The following is a 17,484-nucleotide window of genomic DNA, read 5'->3' on the forward strand; positions in this document are numbered from 1 at the left end:
AGCGCAAAAGAGCTAATATATAGCAGAATTGTTTGAGTGACTGTCGAGACAAATACATATCATATTGACCTAACAGAGCAAAGCACTTGAGCTACAAATAACTTTGACAACCAAATATTGACTATCAATTGTTGCACAATGTTAGCATTTTGATCTCAAGCTGAAACACTTGGTTTATAAGGAATCTCCCGCGGACAACAAAATGTAAATAGAGATTCTGGCTTTCGAATCAGATTACATTTAGATTGTTTGGGAAAAACAGGTTTAAAAGCATCAAACCATTTCAGAAATATAACTCACCGTATAAAAAATGGCATTATCAGTTTCTTAATTGAAATGAATCGAACTCAAGTTTATATTATACTTTTGGCCTCTGCAATTCACTAATTATAATTGGAACACTAGAACACAAACGTTGTGAGACGCAGACTTGGACAACTAGATTTATTTTAGCTTTTTAAGATTAGATTAAAATTAAAATTAGAGCATTTTAGTTTTTCCACATTAGATTAGAATTACGATTAGATCGTTTTGACTTTTCTCAAATTAGAGTAGAATTAGAATTACCGGTTTCCTAAAAAATCAAATTTCAATTTGAATTTGAACTAGAATCACATTTATTTTTTACGACCAATTTAATTTAATCGCAATTTCTTCTTATAAGAACGTGAATGGTAAGAATGTGTGTGCTAATTTTTATACGTTTTTATGCTTTTTAGACAGTAAAAATGACATACAAGTCGTTCCAACCTAAAATTCTAATTGAAATTCTGTTTTTGAACTGAGAAACTAAAAATGCCGTTCGACAAAGTAGCATTTTTTGTAAAATCCAAATTAGATTAGAATTAGAATTAGAGCACACAAGCAATTCACAAATTAGATTATAATTAGAATTAGCCGCATTTTGCTTTAATTCAATGAATTAGAAAACTAGAATTATCTAGTTGTCCAAGTCTGGTAAGACGTACAATATAATAAATGCCATTTAAAAGTCAAACCTCATTTAAAAGTCTACAACTTTAATTGGACAAATTTTGTTATTCTCAATAAGGCGAATGGTGTTATTTTATGTGGCAACGGATTGATGGCTGCGACGCATTGTAAGGCCAGAAGGTAAATATATGAGATTAAGGTTCAAACGCAGTAACTGTACAAGACCAGGCATGTTTCTTTTATAACAGACCTAAGTGTCGACATGAGTGCTAAACGTTTTACGTTATCATACTTCAGACTTACCAATATGAATCCAGTTTACCAGTACATGAATTGCTAAATAAATTTGTATTACTTTCAGATACAGCTTTATTGTACGGGTTTAACTGTTTAGCCACAAACGTTCTCACATCAAAATGATCAGACGAAGGTAATTTGTAAGAAATAAGTATGTTTAAAAATCATACCGAAAAAGTGAAAACCTAATTTCGTGTTTCACATTTTTGGTATTATTTTAAAACAAACTTATTTTAAAACACCAAATTCCGAGCTTTGTCCGTATTGTAGTGTAGGGTCTCCGGGAATTCTTTACTAACATACAACAGCAAGCAAATCACACAAAAGGTTCGAAAAAATGTCATATCTCGAGACGTTATTATTAAGTCGCGCGAGGCGGTGGACAACCCCAGACATGCCTCCTTAGCCAAGAGGCTAAAGTCAACAGTTGGTTAGAACGACGTCGCTTACACAAGGAACCCAAGCGTGACCGACTCGTTGCCATTGGTTACCAGGGCAAACATGACAGGGCGAAAGCAGATTTTCGTGTTCTGTCATATCGCTACAACGCGGGGCTGCTTGTTAACCAGGGTTATCACGTACAACACACGGGTAAACTCGTAGGTCGTTTAAGTGACATTTTGCCGGGACATAAAAGAAGAAATCTGTTTTAAAGGCTGTTTTAAAGGCTATTTTCCTGACCATTTACTGACGATTTGGATTCAAAACCGTTCGCAGCGCCATTTGGTTCGTACAGTAGGTATTCTTTATAACCGTTTTGTTGGCCAATGAAGTATTCCAAACAAATGTATTGCAACACATGCTTAGATACCTCAGTAGCTCGTAGACATCAAACGTTCTAAACCAGTGGTTCTTAACCTTTTTTTCTTTCGTGGCCCATTTTCGTTGCACAAAAATTATGTGGCTCAAAAAATTTTTATAAAACAAAAACTATAAAATAGGTTTAGAACAGAAACACCAGCATATTTATAAAACCGACCAAAATAACAGTTTCCTACAATTTAAACCTTTTATTGGAGCACAATGGCTTGAGGTTGTAGTTAGACGTAACATGAATGTATCAAAGCCCATATACATTAGCAGGAAATATTTCAAACGTTTCGAAATTAGAAACGTTTAAAACATGCTTCCTACTCTTATATATGGGCTTTGGTATTTATGCTACGTTTAATTGTTTCTGTTATATAAAGCACAGTAACATCAATCCGTCTTTGTTTTAATGTGAAATAATAACAATGCCGTTATCTGCATTGTTTATATTAGGATTTGAACCTGTCACAACTCTGTCAGTTGTATCATTTTGCTTCTTCGAATTTCGATGCAAGAAAACGCGAATTTCTATGTAAAAAAATTTTTGAATTTCGATGTAAAAAACGTGTATTGTCGGCCATACCTGGTTAAGCTTGATGCAGGCTTCCAGTTTAGCAATGACTTCATCGCGCGGCTGATCCCAGATTGTGAGGACTCCGTTGGAAGAAATGTAAGCCTTGCAACTTGACACCATCTGGTTGGTCACCTGTATTAAGGGTATTAATAAATTAAAAAAATTCTTAAACGGAAGAGTGCAAGCGTCATGAATTAAGGGCGGCGGAGTCAGTTAAGAAACCCCGCGTCCGATTCCTGCCAAATGTGCGATTTCGTCGAGTCCCGAATCCCGCTTTGACTTTACAGCCTGTATTTTATCCATTTACGAAACTAAATACGGCGGATATTAAGAAATCTACTCACAGGGTTGTCATATAACTCATCCACCCACTTTGTAATTTACAGTGTGCGGCCTTATCAATTTCGAAAAATGGTAATGCGTGTGCACACGTCGAACTCGGGACTCGGATAGTTTCAAGCCGTCTTACTCCGCAGCACTGTTTCTAACGGCCGTAAGTTCAAATCTCACTCTGGTCGCTTGGTAGTTCAGTGATCACTAGTTCCCATGGGCGTGGGTTCGAGTCCCACTTAAGCAACAGTGCCTTGTTGTTTTGTTCTTTGCATTATCGAGAAAAAATACACTTGAACGTTTTAAAACCTTATTATATAACAACAAAATGGGTTATAAAAGAAATCAGATTTCAGATATCGCAAAAATTGACTATATTAAGGAGACGAGCATGGTTTATTGTGTTTTTTGTTCTTTTTGCCCTTACCTTGACGAAAAGTGACGTCATCTTCTCTGACGTGTTGTAGTACCTGCTGATACTGTGGATCATTCTGATTGCGTTGATCAAGTGAGGAACAGCGTCGACCATTGCTACTGGATCACTGGAGATACAGAATTTAAATGTGAAATTTAACCTTCATATATGTATAACGTATTATCGTGTTTGATAGACAGACAGCAATTGCTATAAATAAAAGAACAAACTTCATGGTTTTGGTAAAGTACTAAATTTTTTGAAAATTACTTTTACAAGCTAATCTTCGAAAGTACAAATATCGATTAGTTAGTGTCGTTTTTGGACTATTTTTGTTAAAAAGAGAGCTAAATCTATTACGTTCAGTCGCAACATTATTTTCTTGTAAGTGTTTGAACTTTACCCAAAATTTGGGTTGCAAACTTTTTCAGGAATTCAAACGGTCGACATTTCTAGGGCCGATCCGCACTAAGTCTCACCAGTTGTAGAGTGGGTCGCAAAACTTCTCGAGCGTGTGTAGATACTTGACGTTGTCCTTGGCCTCGTTTGCTGCATCCGTGATACGAGAGTCAAGCTCACGCCAAGTCTAGTGGAGCAAGATAGAGTGAGTACCATAATTGTGCCCGGGAAGCAAGTTATAATATTCCCTTATAACATGTATACAAGGCGATTATAAGTTGCTTTTTTTACCGTTTTAAAGATAGGAGTGGATATTTACAAAAAAGTTACTTCTACCCGCGACCATCTTCATATAGGCTAAACGGGTAAGTCACTTATAAATCAAGGAAGGTTTAACCACCCTCAAACTTGCAAACGACAAACGCCCATAGAAAAAGTAAAGCGTGGTTTCGTATACTTCCATTTTCACAAACTTTTTTTAATTTGTTGGTTTTTAAAGACCTAAAATTACATCGCTCGACGATTTTGTATTATCATTTGAAAACTAAACATTATAGATGCCATTGTCAACAAAATTAAAAAGCATTTTTTAAATTGTTTTTTTTAATGGCACTTTTAAAACACATACCTTGCATAAACAAATTCAAAAATCATAAAAAACTTTACTTTTCAATACGTAAATCAAACATTTTCAAGTTGGACTTTTAAAGATTCACAGACTTTTTAAATTTGAAGACTTTCAAATATTCAAAGATTTTTCAAGTTTAAAGACTTAAGATTCAAAAACCTTTAAAGATTCAAATAATTTGTGGCTACCCTGCACAAGATAGCAAAAGCAAAACAGGAATACCAACCGGGATGAGTTTGCTCTTGGCGGCTTGGAGCACTCCGAGCACCGCTCGCACTCTCTGGCTCTTCAGCTGCTCAAGGAGGAAGTTGAACTTGGAGGTCCTCTTCTTCCAATGTTCCAGCTCCGCCCGAGGTCCGATGTTGTCCGCCTCCTTGCGGATCTGCTCGCCCTCGGCCAGCACCTTACGTCACAAGTGAAAACTGTTACGTCACTATGGAAGATGGAACTGTGATGTAAGAATAGGGTTGTGTTGAGGTTGCAAGTCTGAACGAGTTTTTAACTGGTAAAGCAGATTTACATCCTTTGTTCATTGATTTCGTTTTTTGTTTTGAATTATTTAATTAGTTTTGGTAATCCATTTTAAAAAAACTGTTTTTGGTCAGTTTAATTTATTAAACCAACTTACTTTTAGTGACTATTCGACTAGTTGTTATTTCAGGAACCTAGTCATTTTAAAATACTTTGTTAATGATCGAAATTATGAGATAAGTTGTAAAGCTCATTTCACGGACAGAACTATATTTATACACAATGAGTTTACCAATCTAAAGGTGGTAAAATCGGCTAACTATAGTCTGCGATCACTAGACAATTTTTATGCTTTAAAATCAAGCCAATCTTGTTGGATATTAGAATCAATAAGATCAATATCAGAGCAATAGCAGACAAGTTTGGTATATTTGACAAACTTTCTGAATTAAAGGGATCATTTACTTATATGTCAATGTATTGGTAACTCACTGACTCTTACTGCTGGCCTATTTTTTGTATTACCCGATTTGACCTTTAAATTTTTACCATAATAATATGTATACTGACATCCAGCCACAAATCTTCTCACAAAAATACCCAACCTGTTGAATCTGCTTGGTCCAGACCTTCATGCAGTTTTCGACAAGTTCTAGGGTCTCGGTTGATGCAGCAGCCGTGATGTAGTCGCTTGGACCACGCAATTGCTCGAACTTTATGGACGAGCATTCCTGCGCAAAACAATTTTCTCAAGTTTTGACAAGTCGTGCTGAGAACCAATCTCAATAAAACTTACCTTGAAAACTACTGACGTGGCGACCAAACACATCAATGGTAAAGTTTAAACTAAGTACAGAGCTTAGTAATCCGAAAATCAGTTTGTATATTTTGCTACTAAAAGCATCATCAGTATATTATTCAATAGAGAAGATTCTAAAAATGCTTTTAGTAGCGAAATATATTCATCATAAACATCAAAACAAACTGATTTTCGGTTTACCAAGTTCTGTACTTGGCTTAATCTTTTTTTGCAAAATACTTGGTAATGTCCCTGAACAAGATTATCTCAAAAATAAATCCCTCGTACCTCGAGCATAACTTTCTCTTCCAAACTCTCTCTGGCGCCCACTAGCACCCCGACGAAGGACTCGAGGTTGCTAAGGAACTGATGACGTAACACGTCGCCGTTGGCCGACTTGGCCAGCTCGCCCCATCCGGCCTTGTTGGCCCGCAGCGCCGGAATAAAGACGTCGGCCAACATTCGCTCGATCGCCTGCAGGACTCCGCCCTCGCTAGCGTCCATCATCTGCATGTGGACCTCCTGTGGGAGAAAATAACTTGGTCAATAATAATTTTTAATTGGTCAGTATTTGGTCAGAGGAATAAACTTGGTCAATAATAATTATTCAATTGGTAAGCATTTGATCAGTACACTTGGTCAGTATTTGGTCAGTAATTGCTCGCGTCGATTATTTTTATTTCAACCTCCTGGGAAGAAGAATAAACTTGGTCAATAATAATTATTCAATTGGTAAGCATTTCATCAGTACACTTGGTCAGTATTTGGTCACTACACTTGGTCAGTATACTTGGTCAGTATTTGGTCACTACACTTGGTCACTACACTTGGTCAGTATTTGTTACTACTTGGTCAGTATTCGGTCAACACGTGGTCAATACTTTGTATTTAAGGTTTCGATAAAATTAATTGGTGTAAAAATTGTTAGTATTTGGTCAGTATTTAACTGATAAAATTGATTGGTCAGTATTTGGTCACTCCATTTCAACACTAAGTCAATATTCGGTCAACTCGTGGTCAATACTTTGTATTAAAGTATTCGATAAAAGTAATTGGTCTGAATCTTGTTAGTACTTCGTCAGTATTTGGTCGAAGCTTGGTCAAAAATTGATCAATAATAATTAATTAATTAGTCAATACTTGGTCATTAGGTAATCGATAAAATTAATTGGTCTGAAATTTGGTCAGTGTTGTAAACAAGTCATTTTAAAATGACTTAAGTCCCAGTCAAGTTATTTGTAAAATAACTTAAGTCCAAGTCAAGTCTTTTTGAATAAATAACAAGTCAAGTCCCAGTCCAAGTCATCAGTTGCGCAAGTCAAGTCCCAGTCAAGTCATAATTAGAGCAAGTCAACTTCAAGTCACGTCCTTGTCGTAAAAATAAAACGTTGAACTATTGGAATTTTTTAACTCGTACGATTATGAGCAATAACTGAACTAAAAAATGAGAAAAACGCAATTTATAGCAAGCGAATTGTTTTATGTGCAAACATTTGGATAAATAGCTCAATTTTATTAAAAAAAGACTTACAGAAAGCATTTCAATTCAACCTAAGTAATTTGCTTAAAAGAATTAAGTCAAGTCAAGTCATTTGCCCCAAAGACTTAAGTCAAGTCAAGTCATTTGAAAACAGTGACTTAAGTGCACTTAAGTCAAGTCTTTGACTTAAGTCATTACAACACTGTATTTGGTCAGTATTTAGACAACAATTAGTCAATATTTTTTTCCTTGACAATATAAGAACATATACAGCTGTTTAACCCACCCTGTGTATGTTCTCGGCGGTGACTGGTTTTTCCACGTTGGTCCTCAGAAAGAAGACGCATTGCCCTGTGAGCGCCTGCTCTGTACCGTCTGTCACGAACAACTTCATTCGACTGGAACGAGGAGACACCGGTTTGTTCTCGTGGCGACCCAATTGCAGATAAGCCACCGCTGCAAAAAGTCCAGATTATGTTTAGGGATGTGACACCTTGAATCTCTCTGTATGGCAACACTCTTTCCAATCCCTTAAGTTAGGTCAACGTATCTAGTCACTGCGACAATGACGCCGGCCTTTCTAAATCTGCACTCTGCACAAACAAGACTTACAGCTGTCGACATGTTGTTCCACCTCTTGGTAGTAGAACATAAGCTTAGCTGATCCTCGCAGAGCGAAGAAGCTGTCTGCAAGAGCGAGCTGGGATCCTTCGAGAAAAGCATCTTCCACTTCAACCCTGTACATTGGACGAATGGTTAAAGGTCGCGTTTTATAAGTAGTTTCATTTAGATTGTACAGATTGACATACACTTGTTTTTTTTTAACTTACGTCCCGCGCAAGGCTAGCACATAGTGTTTGCAGTGATCGAGTCAGACTAGTGATCGTAAGAAATCAATCACTTAAAGATAGCAAACTGTTGAATTATGCAAAAATATTTAAGATATATTTTTTTACGAATGTTGATGATATTTATAGTTCTTGAATAATTAATTGAACAAAAATTGAAGCTGTCAAATCTGCTCGCATTGTGCAAAAAAATCATATCTGTATTCAAATAAAACTTAACATCAGTATAAATAAATACATTGCGAAAACCGTAAGTTGACCGCTTGAAAAAAATAAATTACAAAACATACAAAAAAGAAAAACGTGGCCACAAAACGCTGAAAAAAGCAGAAGAATACCTTTCAAGCGATAGGCTTCGGGCCACAGCATCGATAATATACTCGTGTCTAGCATCGATGTGAGCTCGCTTCGTTTCCTTTTCCTCTTTCATGCGTTGCTGCAAAGCAAGCAAGAACTCGTTAGCATTGCTTTTAAGTAAACTAGTCAGATGTAAACTAACATGACATTAACATCGAAGATAAATGTGTGTGATCTAGCCCAACATTTATCATGACCACCAATACCGTACGTGTCATGCTACACCGTGGCGAAACCAAATTATGCAAGTGAAAAGACAGCTCTTTTTATGCCAGTATACGACAGTTCTAGACAATCTAGTGTGCGATGAGGTCCTAATTCACGGTATGGCATAGTTTGTGCCTTCGGTGGAATTTGAACCCACAAAGGCAACGAATTTTTTCGATTTTTTTATTGTTGCCTTGCTTGCACGTAAACTTCTAAAATCGAACAAACAATTCTACACGCAATAGTTTATTTCAAATGCACAATTTCATCGGCAAACTTTTGTGTTTTTTTCTGTTTAGAAACATGAGTACGGATTTAAAACACTAAAGTGGCGTTTTTAGAACGTGCATATCATCAAACAACACACTCATGCGCCTATAGGGAAGTATTTGTAATTTCAAGGTAAGGGAATTCTTTAAAAAAAAACAAGATCATACAATCAAACAAACATTTCCGTTTCACCGCATGAAACACGAAACCGAAATTTAAATCTGCTGCCCGCTTTAAATCTGCTGTGGGGAACATAAGTGGTCTTGGTCTAGCAACACTGGTGTTCAAATTCATACATTTTATATGGAAGTTTGAAATATATATTCGAATTACGCCAGAGGCGTTTTTGAAGTGTTTTATGGGACCAAGCACGTCGTTTTTCTCTGAAAAATAACCCAATTCTTTCCTTTAGCAAATCAAATCTGCTGCTCTTTTTTAGAAGTCAGCCACTCGCTTTAGAAAAACAAGCAACGTTTATTCAGGTCTGACGCCACACTTAATACTATGACGTCATTGCCGGCCACCCTTTCCCCCGAAGTGCAATTAGCGACCACTCTTGCACGGCACTCGGCCCTTTCGCCAGTATAGTTATGCGGTCTCAGAGTGGCCGCTAATCGTCTTGCTCGTCCACTAACATCGGAATGCCGCGACTTCAAACAGAACTAAGTCACCGGATTTACGCGCTTTTGGGGAAGCGGGAATACACGGTGAAAGGAAACGTGATTTTTGATAACAACTTTACCGTTCAAAAGACTCTTTATCGTCTATTAACGCGTTTCATGCCGATTTAGTCCCTGTGGGTTTTTGGTTTGACTTGTCACTACAAGTTTCTAATGTGTTCTGTAAAATTGTTGCACTGTAACCGGTTTTGTTCTTAATTTAAATTATTTAGCATTCAAAGAGTGACTAGTTCCATGAAAAGCTGGAAACTTCTATGAAATCGGAAAATTATGGGGTTTAACGTTCGACATGCATGATGAAATTCATACCTATATAGGTTGCCGAATGTATAACTACAAAAAACATGTTTTCATTTGAGTCTACTAAAAAGCACACCTATAAAACATTAAGGCATGTGTATAAAACTATTATCTCAATGATTGGTCCATTACATTTCCCTTATTTGTCGCTTTGACAAGTTTTTAAGGCTTATAAAAAACTTTTGCAAAAAACATCTCGAGGCCACATAAAACTACATTACAGTACATCGAGTAAACAAAATATAAAAGCAACTTAATTGATGTTCAAACTGTAAGGGAAATAGCTATTAGTAAAACCATTAGTAAAGAACTGCAAACTTTATATCGGAAAAATATACGTTTAAAAACAAAAAATAACGAAATTATCCCACGTAAAGAAAAGGTATACTAAATCAACACAAAAAGTGGCCAGCAAACACTTCAGCAGAAAGTCCTATATAGCAAAATCTAGTCAACTCACCAATGCCTCGACCACATTATGGGTGCTCTGTCTATATTTCCCACTGGCAGCAAGAAATTTGCTACCAGCAACTCTTTGCGTACTTTCCGAAGACATAATAAAGCCCACTTACATATCTCACTGAAACTGTCAACTGTAATAGAGTACGTTCGGTAAACTGGACTGCAGTTCAAATAGCGTTGGACACAGCAAACGTTAAGTGCTGTTAGGCTTTCGGAATAGGTACTAAATAGGAGCGTTTTAAAATAGACAAACTTATGTTAACACGTTGTAAATCATTAAACGCAGGATATCAGTTTGCAACATGTGTTTACAAATAAAACACTAAAGCCGTATCGTACGTAGCTATATGAAACATATCTTGGAAATTGTACGCTACTAACTCCAAAATTTCGGAGGGGTTTCATTAATTGACTAGATATATCACAGAAATACTCTGAAAATTAACTGAAGATGAAAAATTCGTTTTGAAACAAACGTCTTAATCAAGATGATGTCGATTCGCTCAATCTTTTTGGCCTTGAGATTTATTTTTATCAATCTACTCAGAAAAGTCTGCCTAAATTTGACTTAAATTTTCCAAGATTCGAAAAAAACGAATACAAGCGCAGTCTACAAACTCGTTATATTACCGCCTCAGAAAATCCTTCATATGAGAGGCAAAATACAGTTGAACTCAATTCGCCGTTTACAACGAAATAGGCGCCGCTACAGAAGTCGATAAGTTACTCCTTTTTTTCAGCCGTTAATCTTGATACGGCCCTCGTAACCCCTGGCAACCAGCCGCCGACTTAAAAAGCGTCCATTCAGCCTTTGCCTGACGCTGTTATAATACGGTGCTGAAGATAAACACGGACTCTCTTGGGCTTTGTAGCGCCAGACTTGCTATTATCGAGGGTTGTTGGTTTAATATGGGACGCTGTTATGACTGCGGCGACTTGGCTATGCTTGATTAATGGGTTTCGGGGCCCGGTATAATCCACATATTTTGTGGTTGTTTTCAATTCGATCTATTAGTCGAATATTATTCTTTGAGTCAAACCTTAGAACAGTGCAAACTTTTTTGCCGCTGCCCAAAGTACTCTTTTCAGCGCTGTTCAAGGCCCACTGTGTAAAACAACTACGAAAAGAGTGGCGGGTTCAGGATATTTGTTTTAAATTGCACAGCGTCCTGATGCCCAAAACACCACCATGCCAAAATGTAAATCATACTAGTATAAAACGAAGAATATACACGCGAAGCATGAAAACATTTGCGCTATCATTTAGTAAAAAGTTGGCAAAATATATAGTTCGATAGGCTCTCGAACCACATTTGGCACGTAGGTCTGAACCACGCTGAGACCTAAAAATTCTAGACCACACAATTTTTTAAAAATAAAGTGCAATGAATGTACGGCCATCACGCGGCCCACAACTACATGATAACACTAAACTATTCAAAAGTAACCCCCAAAATGGCCCCTAAAAATGGCTCTGCGGCCCACAGTTTGCTGACTGCCTTAGAACATAATGTAAAATGTACTTTACACCAAGAGTAGACATGTAAAATTGCTTCTCCGGATTTCAGCTATACAGACTAGCCAGAAGAGAACAAACACAGTTTCCGCCCAAAAAGGTTGACTCAGAACAGAAGATTTACTTCGCATTCAGCTATTCAAGGTCGGATAACGTGCTACGACAAACCAAAAAAAAAAAAAAACATACAAAAATTATTAAGCAAAAAAACTTAATTCTAACGGCAGATTTATACGGTGTTGCTGTGGCGCTATTAAGTAGTTCCCTATCTGATCCAACTGCGTTGCCCAATTTGACGTCACAATGCACGTGGTTGGTGTGCAATGAAATGTGACCAATGTCCAGGCGAGTGGGAATGGCGTTTTGCGATTTCATTCTATTTTATGCTATTCGATTGGATACAGCTTTATCTAACGGCTTGAATTACCGTGTTACGTTATCGTGTACTGAGATTCTCAACTAGCAAATATGAGATTCTCAACTAGCAACATCAACTGAGTGAACAGTAAAGTGACTTTGTATAGAGTTCAAGAAGTTAGGGACAGGTATTTTAGCGGCTTGCTCCATGAAGTCAGGTGTATACAAGGAACGTGTATGAGACTTTGGCAGCCGTTAGCCCTCGCCTTAAGGGCCAGTGCCAACATACCCATAGCAACCCCCAACGCTAAAGTCGTATTCTACCGCTCTAAGCCACACAAACATTTAAGCCCAACTGCTCGACAGCGCCACCAACCGGCCGATAATATAACGTGCGACTTACCACTCCAGACACGAACAAGCTTGCTTGGTGGCGAGCCTTAAGGTGTTCGGGCAGGTGCTGACCGAGCAAAACCTGCCTTACTGTGGTGCTCAAACGCCGACTGAGCACCACTTTATCGGGGTCACTGGACTCGACGAAGGCTCCATCCAAAGTCGTGTCAACTTTCTCTTCTTTCACCACTGATTTTTTCGGTTCTGTTTTGATGGAATTACTTATATGGGAATGAGGAGAGTCCTCAACCTTGTCCAAAGCGCTCGGCGGCGAGATTTCAAAGGTCGGAGGCGGGGTTTCGGACTTTCGCGGCGAGCTTCGGGATACATCGGGCAGGGACACGGAATCGGGAGAGCTCGAGCGGCTCATTGTGACGTCAGAATCGGAGCTGGACGACGAGGCTGGACGCGAAGAGTCGCCGGTCGAATCCTGGCTGGTGCGGCTCTTCGGACGCGGGGAGCGTCGCTTGGCAACCGGATCTTCGCGCGGATGTTCGGAAGAAGATCTGTCATCTTCCTCTTTTGCGTCTCGATTCTGGGTCTGTTCTTCCTTTTGTTTCGAAGAGTAACGCCTGGATTTCCTCCTGGAAGAAGAAGAACCGCTGGAGGATGAAGACCTTGATGATGAAGAAGAAGAGGAGGTGGAGGACCTTGATCCTGATCTTGAGCTCTGCACTTGTCTCGGCGAATCTGCGTCACCCTGAATTACTACTGTAGGAATCGCTACGTCTTTGTCAGGTTGGATTTGGTGATCTTGATCAACAGCCTTGCCCTCTTTATCTTTAGAAGAAGTGCGACCTACCTCTTCTTTATGCGCCTCTTGATCCTCATCACCTTGTTTATCTTGATTTTCTTCACTAAAAGAAGCATCCTGTCTTTTTTGCTCTTGCTTTACGATTGACGAAGAGCTTCTATCTTTCTCTTGAAAAACCTCGTCATCTGCGTTTTCAGGATCTTCTTTTGTTTTAATTTCTTCCGGTGTCTTCCTTAAAGCCGTGGTGACGTCATTCGCTTGTTTGCTGTCTCTGTCGCCCGTTGGTGGCGAAGCGCTGTCGCTTTTCTTGGTTTGAGCGTCATCAGTCATTTGTTGTGCTACGTTTTGATCATGTTCTGCAGGTTGTTGACTTTGACCATCTAGGAGTTGTGATTTGTTTGCATCGTTGCCTGTTTCCTCTTTAACTGGAATGGAGCCCACAGTTGCGTTGGAATCTAAAGGTTGGTCAGTTGCAGCCTCATCAGATTTCCCCAGATCATTTTTCTCAAGAGAATCAACAATTCCAGCTTCTTCTGTCTTCTGCTGAACCTCTGCACCTTCATTTTTCTGCGACCCATCAACGACAATCAGAGGCTGGGAGCGAGCCGACGCCGGCGAGCCTTTGTTGCTCGCTTGTGACGTCACAGAAGCCAGGCTCGACTTCGAGTTGGATCGACGAGGTTTGGGTGAATCCCCCGTTTTTGAAGCGCTGCTCTGTTTCGAAGCGGGGCGGCTGATATTGGGGGAACCACCAATATCTTTGGAGGTTTTCGACTTCACTGAAGCGGCCGAAACCGGTCTGCTCGTTTTAGGGGAGTTTCCCGACCTTGAAACCTTAGGTGAATCACCTGAGGCAATTTTTGGAGATGAGCTTTTTACATTTTGAAGTTTCGCTTCAGATCGTTGCGAGGAAGCCGACCCCTCACGTGACTTGCTCGCTAAAGCGGAACTTTTGTTCGATTTAATCGATGAAGCAGAACCAGCACGTGACTGTTGAGCCAAAGCGGAACCCTCTAGCGATTTTTTCGACGATGCGGAACCTTCACGTGATTTTTTTTCTAAAGTGGAACTTTTATGGGATTTCATCGATGAAGCGGAACCTTCACGTGACTTGCCTGCTGAAGCGGAACCTTCTAGTGATTTTTTGGACGACGCGGAACCAGCACGTGACTTGTCTGCTGAAGCGGAACCAGCACGTGACTTGTCTGCTGAAGCGGAACCAGCACGTGACTTGTCTGCTGAAGCGGAACCAGCACGTGACTGTGACGCGGTGGGTGGTTTCCCTCCAGACGCAGATTTGATGGAGGAGGAAGATTTTATTCTCTCTTCGTTTTCAATCTCAGCTTCTTGGTTGTTTTTCACGGTAACAGCTGACACAGATTCGGGTGTAGATGCTTTGGTGGATTCACTGACGACTGAACTTTTCGGAGATGATTTCTTCCTTCGGTCCACAGAGGAATCGGAATCGGAGCTGCTGCTTGAGCTAGAACTGCTGCTGCTTGACTTTTTACTGCGTTTTGACGAACGCGAGCTACCGCCGCGTTCAGACATATTCCTACTTTGAAATGCTGTGACGTGAAAATGAGAACACACAATAAGACATACAAGGTAACAATATCTAAAGCAGAATAATCTGTAATACTATAGCATTAGGACAACCTAAATAATAAAGCCGAATACACAGTAATATCAACGACAGAATAAGACATGAATCGTCTGAATAAGATCCTAAACCTTTTGTAATACGTTTTAAATTCAATGCCAAAATAAGGCCTGAAACTGAAGGGAGATAATATGAGACGATCGGTTACGCTTTCCAAAGCTAAACGGTTAGACATTTAACATCCTTTGAAAGCGAAACATTTATAACAATCAGTCCAGGTCAGTTAAAATTACATTTGAAAGATATTTTAATATGATTCAGGTTATTAGGCGTTGCAATAGAAACACAATTCACCCCTCACCGTAAACTAATTTCACGAGCTTAAGTTATACAAACGTGAGCTTTAGTTGTAAAGTGACAATTATATAGCAAAAAAACAAACATTTATGTACCCTTGAGGTATTGCGCGTAAAATTACGCTAGGAAAGGTCTTTACTATTAAGCACTTCAGTTATCCCTTTTTTTCAAAGTTAAACTATGTTTTAATTTAGTATGTTGTTTAGGTTTTCTTATGTTGACTTACAACGCCCTTCGTATAGTTACCAAATTATGCAGACATTCAAGATTTTACGAAAGCTAACTTTTTTTAAGTACAGGTCAGCTCAAACTAGATTGGAGTCAGTCATTACTTAAGATATTTTATTAGGCTTCATTTGGTTGGCCGTTACAACAGAAAACTAAACTCTCTTATCGTAGACTTACTTCCTACGCAGTTTATTCCTTGTGTCAGACCTGGACAAACCGTGGATCAAGGGCCAAATACGGCCAGCGAAACAATGTAAATCGACCCGCGACTTACCTTTCATAAAAAAAATTTAATAGAAATATTCCTTTATGTTCTTTTAATTATTTTTGAAAGTTTTGTTGAACAATTACACTTGCAAGGCATCATCACTAATTCCTACCATTACTAGCTTGTCAAAACTAAAATATTTATACCTATCTTTACAAAGGAATCATACTTTATATTACGTGTATTTCAAATCCAGGGCCAAAGACATTTGTCTCTCTCATACTTCCCCTTGTCGAAAATAACTGCCCGCCCCTGCTTTATGTGGTCGCATCAATTTTACTGTTACTTCTACACATTTTGTTTAAGGTCTGCTGGCTGGGATTTAATTAGCACAACAACATTAACTCATTCCACCAAACATGATGCCAACATATCGCGCCATAGTATTAAGAGATAGGAACACTCTACGGTAATTGAGCACCAAATTCAAGTGCTATCCAGTTACAAGGTTTGTTGACTTAGCTGCCAGTATGACGTCTATACTCCCATCTGGTAATTGTTTACTCTGTTTTCCTGGCAACGCAATAAAATAACTGCCGTTCCATTTTTGGGGAAGTTTAAAATTAGAAACATTGGAAATGTAGATAAAACAACGGCAGGAAACCCAAACAATTAAGTATGTTGGTCAAATGTGTTTGAGTTGGTTAAGGCAAGAGTTAGAAATTAGAACAAAAATTATGAGCATTTAGTACAAAATTTGTGAGATGACAACCTAAAGAAGGGGTTCCTAAACTGGGTCCATGGACCTTTTGGGGGTGCGTCAACTAGTTTAAGAGGGTCCATGGAGGCCGAATTAAAATATTAGTGTGAGTAATAAATTTTTCTAAGAAAACAGTTTAATTAAAAATAAATCAGTTTTGCACTGAATGTATAGGTAAGACTCCATTTCACTTTCATATTTTTTGGACCGAAATCAACAGATTTATGAAGTCTATTTGTATGGTGACGTCAATTGATGACATCCTTTTTTAAGAAATTTTGCCTACCGTGGTCCATGCCATGCCAAGAAAAAAAAATTAGGGTAAAAAAAAGTTTAAAAACCGTTGACCTAAAGGTTTGGTGAAATCGGAGCGAGTTTTTTTGGACTTGATAATTCTATCATTCTTATTTAAAGGTCCCACTACAATGAAAGGTGGAAATCACAAAAAACAATGCGTCGATATTACTGTGCAAATAAACCTTGTTTAAACAGCCAAAGGGCTCAAATCATTATTTTAGAAACTATTGTTGCGCAGAAGGGTTTACACACCTTTATTTTATTTACAAAGAGGTTTTTACCACAAAAACACACCAAGGAAACATATTTGGCATAATTTTTAAATTGATATAATCTCTTATATATACGCCGAACGCAGATCTACATTTGCGTCCCTAACACTTTTTATTGTGGGTAACTAACTGAGCAACACAAAAACATGAAAAGGTGCCGTATTTGGTTAATCTAAAACGTTTTTCAAGGTTACATAACAATTTGCAATTTTTTATTAACAGGATTTCAAGCGCATAAGCTTGTAATGTAATTATTTCTTGACCTAATATACCCCTTCTTGTTAAATAGAAAACACAATTCGCGTTTCAACGTTGCTATTCAACCTCCATAATCGCAAAGGTGGTTCATTCTTAACTGTTACCCTAGAAAAACTCCAAAAAGGCAAAAGACAAACAGAAAAATAAATCACAATGCAAGCCGTTGTCTATTTAACCACCACGCCCATAGGCCAAGCACAAGTATAAAACCTAAACCTTAG

At 38.5% G+C, this 17,484-nt stretch overlaps 1 protein-coding gene across 1 annotated transcript in view; it reads right to left on the bottom strand.

Annotated features, from left to right (window-relative positions):
* The window catches only part of LOC146138725 (dynein axonemal heavy chain 5-like), an 82,847-nt gene extending 72,493 nt beyond the window's left edge, over positions 1–10,354 (bottom strand). Inside the window, exons 1-10 of the mRNA XM_083394043.1 lie at positions 10,259–10,354; positions 8,323–8,420; positions 7,749–7,873; positions 7,423–7,592; positions 5,945–6,178; positions 5,463–5,588; positions 4,613–4,789; positions 3,839–3,945; positions 3,372–3,486; positions 2,624–2,746 (exon numbers count right to left, since the gene is read on the bottom strand). Coding sequence (XP_083250169.1) covers positions 2,624–2,746; positions 3,372–3,486; positions 3,839–3,945; positions 4,613–4,789; positions 5,463–5,588; positions 5,945–6,178; positions 7,423–7,592; positions 7,749–7,873; positions 8,323–8,420; positions 10,259–10,354 — 1,371 coding nt within the window. The remainder of the gene's footprint in view (positions 1–2,623; positions 2,747–3,371; positions 3,487–3,838; positions 3,946–4,612; positions 4,790–5,462; positions 5,589–5,944; positions 6,179–7,422; positions 7,593–7,748; positions 7,874–8,322; positions 8,421–10,258) is intronic.
* Between the last annotated feature and the right edge of the window lie 7,130 nt (positions 10,355–17,484).

This window comes from Ascidiella aspersa, chromosome 7 (assembly GCF_963924565.1).
Source record: "Ascidiella aspersa chromosome 7, kaAscAspe10.2, whole genome shotgun sequence".
NCBI classification, from domain to species: Eukaryota; Metazoa; Chordata; class Ascidiacea; order Phlebobranchia; family Ascidiidae; genus Ascidiella; species Ascidiella aspersa.